Raw genomic sequence first — 10,533 nt, forward strand, 5'->3', positions numbered from 1 at the left:
TTAGCAAAATGCAAGATCGGATTTTGCTTGCAAAAGTGTTAAATTAAAGTACAAGTAAGTTATAGATCTTACTTGATAACAAAAAATGAAGCAGAGGGAATAGGGTGAATAAAAAAGTGATTTCACGTGAATGGATAGTCTGGTGAAGGGTAAAGTATCCAATGACGGTAAAATTCAAAAATGCAGAATCCAAGAAAGTTAGTTAAATTATATATATATATATATATATATATATATATATATATATATATATAACTTGAATACCTACTAGACACTATCCTTGAGTTTTTTCAATCTAAATAGCAGCGAGTGCCCGTGTGACTGGGAAAAAAAATTAAGAAATTAGCCGTGGTAGGCAGACTCAAACTTGAAACTTGGAAGGGGGAAAGAAGGGAAAAGAGTTACTGGCAACCGCATTCACCTATCGGACCACAGTGACTTATGACGTTTATATGCGTGCATGACTTGTGGAAATCGCGACACAAAAAGTAACCTTCCTTGCAAAAGAATGGTCCAGTGGACCACCATAGAATTAAAAAATGCAGAATCCAAGAAAGTTAGTTAAATTATATATATATATATATATATATATATATATATATATATATATATACATATATATATAACTTGAATACCTACTAGACACTATCCTTGAGTGTCTAAGGTCTCTCTGTACAGGATTTGTCCGGACAACAATATTTTTCCCTACAAATAAAGCCTGACTAAATATTCAAAAGCACATAGTATTTACAGCTCAAATAAGATCTCCTCAGTATGGCTAACTAACACTGGCTTTTATTAAAAACTAGCGGGACCTGTGGAAATTCCACAGCAGCATTTTTCCTATGCAATATATTGTTGCTGGGCACGTTGTGAGCGTTCTGTTCAGCATGAATGAAGGCACAATCATATTCTAGTTTTTTTATTAAAACTGTACTGCCCCCTTACTAAAATAATAACTTTGATATATTTCATGGACTTATTATTTCATTACAAACACACCGGTCAATTAACTCACATTTTATCATTTTTCATAATTATTGAATATGTTACTATGTTCGACAATAATTTTGCATAATTTCAACCCACGTTATCGCCTCTCCCTTTACTAAAATAGTAAATTTGATATATTGTATCGGCTGATTATTTTATAAAAAACACAACTATTAATTAACTCACATTTCATCACTTTTATTTTTAATAATTCTTGGATATAGTACTAATTTTGACAATAATTTTTCATCATTTAAACTCACCATATCGCACACCTTACTAAAACAATAACTTTGATATATTTTTAGGCTGATTATTTCATTACACACACACTAATCAATTAACCTCCATTTCATCATTTTTCATAGTTCTTGGGTATGTTACTAATTTCGACAATCATTTTTCATAATTTATACCCACATTATCGCCCCCTCTTAATAAAATAATAATTTGAAATATTGTCTGGGCTTATTATTTTATTACAAACACGCTAATGCATGAAATAACATTTAATCATTTTTCATAATTCTTGGATATGTTACTTATTTCGACAATCATTTTTCATAATTTTAACCCACATTTTCGCCCTTCCCTCTTTACTAAATAATAACTTTGATATATTGTCTAGGCTGATTATTTCCTTACAAACACACCAATCAATTAACTAATATTTCATCATTTTTTCGAAATTCTTGGATATGTTACTAATTTCGACAATAATCTTTCATAATTTAAGCCCTCCTTATCTTCTTCCTCTTTACTTATATAATAACTTTGATATATTGTCTAGGCTGATTATTTTGTTATAAACACACCAATCAATTAAATCACATTTCGTCATTTTTCGTAATTATTGGATATCTTACTAATTTTGACAATAATTTTTTATAATTTAAACCATCCTCGTCGCCCTCTCTTACTAAAAAAATACTTTGATATATTTTCTGGGCTGATTATTTCATAAAAAACATTACTATCAATTAACTCACACTTCATCATTTTTCTTAATTCTTTGATATGTTACACATTTCGACAATTATTTTTAATATTTTTAACCCACATTATCAACCACCCACTACAAACATAATAACTTTGATATATTATCTGGGATGATTATTTCATTTCAAACACACCAAACAACTCACATTTCGTCATTTTTCATAATTCTTGGATATGTTACTTATGTCGACAATCATTTTTCATCATTTTAACCCACATCATCGCCCCATTTACTAAAATAATAACTTTGATATATTGTCTGGTCTGATTATTTCATTGCAAACACACTAATGCATTAAATAACATATCATTTTTCATAATTCTTGGATATGTTACTAATTTTGACAATTATTTTTCATAATTTAAAGCATCCTTATCACCCTCTCTTACATAATTACTTTGATATATTTCCTGGGCTGATTATTTTATTATAAACACACACTCGATTAACTCACATTTAATCTTTGTTCATAATTCTGGATATGTTACTAATTACAACAATAATTTTTATAATTAAAAACCCACATTATGCCTCTCCCTCCTACTTATATAATATATTTGATATATTGTCTGGGCTTATTATATCATTACAAACACACCAATCAAGTAACTCACATTTCATCATTTTTCATAATTCTTGGATATGTAACTAATTTCGACAATAATTTTCATAACTTTAACTCACTATGTCGCTCCCTCTTACTTAAATAATAACTTGGATGTATTGCCTGGGCTGATTATTTCATTACAAACAAATAAATAATTTCTGGGTATTCTCATAGTATATATGTTTCACCTATCTTATCCAATCCTGGGTGAGGCCGCATATTCTGCTAATATATATTGTTCACCTATCTCATTCGATCCCGGGCGACGTTGGGTATTTTGCTACTATATGTTTTCCACCTATCTCATTCAATACTGGGCGACACTTTCTGATAATATATATTTGCACATCTCATTCAATCCCTGGACTGACTTCATGTCCGCCACCCCACTGTTGAAAATATACATTAAATAAAGTAATGTTTTAATTGTAAACTGTTTCAGCCATTTCCGGGACTGACTTTATATCCCCAATCCACTGCTAAAAATACACATGAAATAATGTAATGTCTAAATAGAAAACTGTTTCAGCCATTGCCGGAACTGACTTTATATCCCAAACTCACTGCTATAAATATACATGAAATAATGTAATGTCTAAATAGTAAACTGTTTCAGCCATTTCCGGGACCGACTTTATATCCCAAACCCACTGCTATAAATATACATGAAATAATGTAATGTCTAAATAGTAAACTGTTTCAGCCATTTCCGGGACTGACTTTATATCCTAAACCCACTGCTAAAAATATATTTAAATAATGTAATGTCTAAATAGTAAACGGTTTCAGCCATTTTCAGGACTGACTTTATATCCCAACCGCCTGTTTAAAATATACAAGAAATAAAGTAATGTTTAAATCGTAAACTGTTTCAGCCATTTCCGGGACGGACTTTTTATCCCTATTCCACTGCTAAAAATATACATGAAATAATGTAATGTTTAAATAGTAAACTGTTTCAACCATTTCCAAGACCGACTTTATATCCCCAACCCACTGCTACAAATATGCATGAAATAATGTAATATCTAAATAGTAAACTATTTCAGCCATTTCTGGAACTGGCTTATAATCCCCACCCCACTGTTGAAAATATACATGAAATGAAGTAATGTATAAATCGTAAACTTTTTCAGACATTTCCGGGACCGACTTCTTATCTCCCATCCTACTGTTAAAAATATACATTAAATAAAGTAATGTCCAAAACGTAAATGGTTGCAGCCATTTCCGGAACTAACTTCATATTTCCCACCCCAATGTTTAAAATATACATTAAATAAAACAATGTGTAATGCGTAAACGGGTTCACCCATTTTCGGGACTGATTTAATATCCCCCACCCCACTGTTAAAAATATGAAAAAAATGAAATAAAGTAATGTTTAAATCATAAACGGTTTGAGTAATTTCCGGGACTGACTTCATATCCCGTAACCCACTGCTTAAAATATACTTGAAATAAAGTAATGTTTAAACCATAAACTGTTTCAGCAGCTTTTCGAAAGTAATACATAAAAACATTAACACGGTTAGGAATTAGGTAACCATTGCTTCAACATGAATGTCTGAGTGTACTATCAGTTTCAGCATTCCAGTGACTTAAATCCCCCCATTTTTTGGTCTTGGTTAATGGAGAAGAAATCCTTCATTACTGATACAATTCTTATTTTTGTTATTGACCAGAGAGCCCCTTTCGGGGAGCTAGTTTTCCCCTAAATTTTTAACCGACTTCATGTCCAATTCTGCCCTTGTGGGGAGGCAAGTAAACAAAAAAAAAAATCAGAACGGACATTCTCTAGGGCATTTTATAATTTTTCAGGAGTAACTCTTCCAGAGCATTTTGTAATTAAATCAGAAATAACTTTTTCCAGATACTTTTTTAATATTAAAACCTTGTTACATTAAACATAGTACCTATTCACAATGCCTCCCCGTGGGACAGATTTAGACACCAGGGTCGTTTTTTTAACGTGGAGAAAAAATTGTCTTAGTCGTAAAGGATTTCTCTTCCACTGAGAGAGAAGAAATTGAAATGTAGCACCTGAAGAACAGATGGTATTTATTTGCTCCCCCACCGAGCAAATTAGGCACAAGGCCGATTTTTAATGTGAGGAGTGAAGGGAGGGGGAAGGGAAAAAGGGGACCAGCTCCCGAGAGGTGGGAAATGGGAGCTGGTTAAAGGTCAGGCATGTGGGGCCGCCCCCACATCTGGTCTTTGCTAGTCATAGCTTGCAGTATCTGCCGGAACAGATACTACACTTTGATCTTGGCCAAAAGGCCAAGAAAGACAAATCATTTTTATTAGCTTTGCCTCAACAGCGACACCCATTTTTTGTTAATATTTCAATCCTTTTCAAGGGTGACAAGGTTTATTTGGAATATTCCAAAAAGTGGAATATTCCACTTTTTGGAATATTCCACTTTCCTTTTTTAGGGATGCACAGCATGATAACGGACGGAGCGATAAGCGTAATAATATAATGATATTGCACCTTCTCCAAGTAATGTTACCTCAAGTAACAGCACGAAGCTGGATATTCCACCAGACTAGATAAATTCTTGTCCTGGAATTCAGTAAAATCCCTCTGCTTGTTTTACAAGTATTTTAATGGTGGATGCTCCGACGAACTACAGGCCCTTGTACCTCCTTGACGTAAATACCTCCGACAAACCCGTCAGGCAGCAAAGTACCACCCTTACTCAATAGCGATCCCTAGATGTAAGAAAGCCGTCTACTCTAATAGTTTCTTCTCCAGACCTGCTAGACTTTGGAATTCCCTTCCGGGTTCCTGCTTCCCCAACTATACTGACATACAGAAATTTAAGTGTAAGTAAGCAGACATCTTGCTACTCAACTCCCTACATAGTACGCCTACAGCTTATGTCCGAGATAGTAGCTCCTACCACAAGAGAGATAACCTATAACATATTGAAATGGTCAATTTGGGAAAAGTTAAAGTTCCCTTTTACCTCTCAAACACTGAGTTAGTAAAGAAATTGAAAATATAATTTTCCTCTCGCAAATTGACCATTTAAATATGTTATAGGTTATCTCTCTTGCGGATTTAAAATTTTTGTTTATAACCTTTTCACCCCAAACAAGGCACAGTGCCACTTTGATGTAGGGGCTACTATCTGTGACATAATTTGTAGGGGTACTATGTAGGGAGTTGAGTAGCAAGATGTCTGTTTACATTACACTTGAACTTTTGCATGTCAGTACAGTTGGGGGAGCAGGAACCCGGAAGAGAATTCCAGTAAATAAGTAAAGCTCCAAATATTGAAACATTTCTACGTAAATCGACGCCATTTAATGAACTGTTCCAATAGGAACAATGGGGGTCTATATTACTTGTATGCTATGACTGTGGTTTTTGGCTGCTTTTATTATAGGAATTGGAATCGGTAATTGTATCGGAATTGGGAAAAAAATATTGAAATCGTCCCATTACTAATATATATATTTAATTTTATTTCAGTCAAAGTTCTCAGAAACCAAGGGGCTCCCTTCTCAGAGATAACACTTGATATATAGATATAAAGTATCTTGCAAAAATTAACAGAGTATAGCACGATGGTCTTCTAAGGAAAATTAGATCATATGGTATCACTGGAAGAATACATAATGTAATTAAATCTTTCTTAAGTAGGAGAAAAATCCAGGTTGTCCTCGACGGTCATACATCTAAACAATATGATATAAATACGGGAGTACCCCAAGGGTCTATCCTGGGACCTTTATTATTCCTGATATTCGTAAATGACCTCTCTGATAAAATTGTGTCTAAGATGGGTATATATGCTGATGAAACTACTCTCTATAGCAGGCATGAGGGGAAAACAAATGAACACATATCTAAAGAAATGGTAGAAACACTAGACGATGACCTCCAATCTGTAGTGGAATGGGGATAAAAATGGATGATCACATTCAATGCTGCCAAGACTAAGCTTGTTTCCTTCAATAACTACAAGAAACCTTCTCTGCCACCAATAGCAATGGCCAAAAACACATTACCTGAAAGTACACCCTTCAAACTCCTTGGCCTAACGTTCACAGGGAACATGAACTGGAATAGACATATAGAGAGCATTGCCAAGGCTGCTGCGAAGAAGGTGGGCTCTCTCTACCATGCTAGAAAGCTACTCACACCTGAAAGTATCCTGTACCTCTACAAGGCCACTATTCGCCCATGTATGGAGTACTGTTGTCAGATTTGGGCTTGTGCATCTGCTCCATGACAGGGTTCAAAAAAGAGTCGCCAACCTGATAGGTCCTGAACTGTCAACTAAGCTTCAGCCCCTGTCCCATCGACGAAATGTTGCATCCGTCTGCCTGTTCTACAAATACTTTAATGGTGAATGCTCTGACGAACTACAAGCACTTGTACCCCCCTCAATATAAATACCCCGACAAACCTGACAAGCAGCTAAATCCCACCCCTACACAATAGAGATCCCTAGATGTAAGAAAGCTTTCTACTCCAATAGTTTCTTCCCCAGAACTACTAGACTTTGGAACTCCCTTCCAGAATTCTGCTTTCCCAACTGTACTGACATGCAGAAGTTCAAATATAATCTAAACAGACATCTTGCTGCTCATCTCCCTCCATAGTATCCCTGCAACTTATGTCCCCGATAGAAGCCCACTACTTCAAAATGGCACTGTGCCTTGTTTGGGGTGAAAATTAAAAAAAAATAAAATAATGGTCAGATTTTCATGAAATTTTTTATACTTAGCATTTTAGAATACAATTATATATAAAACGCAGTTTCTGCAAAATATATGAAGGAAATATTTTTTAGTCCACATATATACTTACAGATTACCCGGAGTCACCCTGGATTCAATGAGATACATGCAAATGTATGCAAGCAGAATACATGGTCGCCTGGGATGTAATGAGATAGATGCAAATATATACTAGCAGAATACTTGGCGTTGCATTGGATTGAATTAGATTGATTGAAATATATACTAACAGAATACCTTGTGTCACCCAGGATTTAATGAGATTGATTGAGATATATACTAGCAAAACACCCAGCGTTGCCCGGTATTGAATGAAATAGGCAAGAATATATATTAGCAAAATACCTGGCTTCGCTTGGGATTTGATGAGATAAATGTGTTGCATATTACCTGTCCTTGCATATACATGCTGTAAATTACCTACCCTAGGTAAGATACAATTATTTCATATGTGTAATACCCGTCTTATGTAGGTAAAATATTCTTTTGCTCGAAATAACAAATGATACATAAACATACAAAATTCCTCTCTCATAAGAATAACAAATATATTACAAAACCAAATTCAATTTTCTCATTGTTTACACTATCCCGAGCAACGCCGGGTAGCCCCTCTTTTTTAATCCCTAAAAGAACTGTAAACCCATGAATGTTTCATTCTCCAGATTTCATTCAAAACCCATGTTACCAATAATTGGTCATTTTTGTTATATTCTTATTAAAATCTCTTTCGTATTTCTTTGCAGATATCTCAACTCAGCGATTATTCATTGAGGTCTTTGCGTCTCAAGGACAGAGAAGCTGAAAACAAAAAGAAAAACCTGAAATCACATTCCTATTTTATTTGTAACATGCACTTTATGTATATTTAGGTGATAAGGACAGGACATTAAAATAAGGAACACACACACACACACACACACACACACGCACACACATACACATATAGTGATAGGACGATTCTAATATTTTCCAAATTCCGATACAATTACTGATTCTGTACTAAATTCCCGATTCCGATATTTTCTATTGTTTTTATTTAACTTTAACTGACAAATACATAACACTAAAATAAAAGACACACACTGGCAAATAAATAAATGTGAAAGTTTTTGTTTATCACAAAAATTAAAATGGTTTACTTTGATTTAAATCAATAAAAAATATATCGATCTATAAAAGTGAGAATGCGTGTTTTTGGTAGTTTTTTTATGCGTGAGTGCACAAAACCCCTAATAAAGTATTAATTTTCAACACAGAAACACAGAATAATTAACCAACATCTCTTTTTAAAACAAAACAACGAAAGGGTTTATTTAAAAAAAAAAGGACTGAGTCCGAGGTAAAAGAAAGAAAAGGAATAGAAAGTTCTAGGATGTTCTTGTAGTGTCCCCAGGTTGTTCATTGGAGGTCTTCAGTGAAGCAGTCGCAGCCTGGAGAGGGGGGGGTCAGTGGACCGAGAGTGAGAGGAGAGAGGTCTATCTTCTTTGGTGGTCTCAGCTCCTCTGCTGGCTGCTGGCTAGTTCCTGACAAGTAATTAGTTCCTTAAGAGACATATAGAATTAATGCACCCTCGTAGCTGACCAGTCAGTGCATGGCTGCATCAGTCAGCAAGGGGATATTAATCCATAAAAGAAAATAGTTTATGGTGACTGCTACAGTGTGTGAGGATAATTCTCAACCTATATACTCAACAAATTTTTGATCTACAGATTTGAAATTTGGCATATAGTGTATTCAGACATGTAAAAACTTTTTAATCGGTTTTTATTTGGAAAAAAAAGCTATTAACGGATCAGAATTGAAAAATTGGTACGTGGAGGGGTCATCAGATTTTTATCTGTTTGCTACATGTTTCACTAATGTGTATGCATGAATGGTTCGCATTAGAGATTCCTTATGTTAAGAATGAGTAGGTTTGAAAACAGTTTTTAAAGAACTGACCTAATGGTTATTGTACTTGACTTATTATCTTCAGGTTTTGGTTTCGATTTCAGCTCCAGTATTTTTTTTTATTTTACTTACAAGAAGCGAACTATACTATTTTAATTGGAATTCATTATTGAGATGAGTATTATTTATATTAATTTTTATTTATTGCAAACTATTATTCCCATCTTTCTTAGTTGTTGTTTCACGACGTTCGACCAACTATTCCTCTGGCCTTTGTCAGGTGGTAACCGCAACGGGATAGGAACTCCGAATCTCCTAACTGCATCCTCAGCAATTACTGCCTTCCATAGTTGTTGTTGCCTCACCACGTTTTTGGCCAAGTAAGCCTCTGGCCGGCTTTGTGTAGGATTGAAACCGCTATCTTCAGACAATTCTCACCTGGAAGCATAGAGATTTAATGTCTCTATCAACTGCACCATGGGCCCTGACAAAGGCCAGAGGAATAGTTGGCCGAAACGTTGTGAAACAACAAATAAGAAAGATGAGAATAATAGTTTGCAATAAATAAATGAAGAAGCGAACTGTTTAGAAAAACATAATACTTGCATGCACATGTCTTAGCTTCTGTATTAATTAAAATATGATATTTATGCATGTTTTACGACTGGGCAACGCCAAACGGCCTGTTAGTATATATAGACTGCATGTCAAATTATTAACGAGATAACATTTTTTAACCAGTTTCAGAAACTTACCTGTAGTTTCGTATCAAAAGCTTTGGTAATGCTGAGCTGCGCATGCTGTGAAATTTTCGTACTATTCTGCGCAATGTAAACAACTTGCCATCGTAATGCTGAATCTGCGGTATTTGAAATGTGTCAAATTATTAACAAAGCAGTTTGGTTGGTCAATAAAATGGGTCGTAAATGTGGTTTGAGTAGTTCTGAAAAGTGTACTATTACAGAACATCTAACAACTGGTAAAACTACCCTCGAAATATAAAGGTACCATCAAACTGTCAAGAAATTTGTCAAGGACCCTGCAAAGGTACGTAAGCGAGCTGATAAAGGTAAATCTAGAGTTGTTTCACGTCGTTCTCTACTCCAAATTAAACGTGAAGTTAAGAAACCTGGCCAGACAAGTCAAGAATGTCTTTGACCAAGCTGGATTGAAGAATGTCTCAAAAAATACTCAATGTCACCTTCTGAAAGAAGTGGCAAAGTCTGTTAAGCCTGTGACAAAACCTCCATTAAAGCAAGATCACATAGAAAACCGATTTAAATGG

The 10,533-nt window shown here is 34.6% G+C and overlaps 1 protein-coding gene and 1 pseudogene across 1 annotated transcript in view; one reads left to right on the forward strand and one right to left on the reverse strand.

The window, feature by feature from the left end:
• LOC145248744 (uncharacterized) overlaps positions 1-8,543 on the forward strand; it is a 164,968-nt gene extending 156,425 nt beyond the window's left edge. The window contains exon 15 of the mRNA XM_080110390.1: positions 8,102-8,543. Within this exon, the coding sequence (XP_079966516.1) occupies positions 8,102-8,129 (28 nt within the window). The 3' untranslated portion in view covers positions 8,130-8,543. The remainder of the gene's footprint in view (positions 1-8,101) is intronic.
• On the reverse strand, positions 4,739-4,893 carry LOC145249173 (U2 spliceosomal RNA; annotated as a pseudogene).
• Positions 8,544-10,533: the final 1,990 nt, after the last annotated feature.

Source organism: Euprymna scolopes, chromosome 27 (assembly GCF_053919585.1).
Source record: "Euprymna scolopes isolate OS-2025 chromosome 27, ASM5391958v1, whole genome shotgun sequence".
NCBI lineage: Eukaryota > Metazoa > Mollusca > Cephalopoda > Sepiida > Sepiolidae > Euprymna > Euprymna scolopes.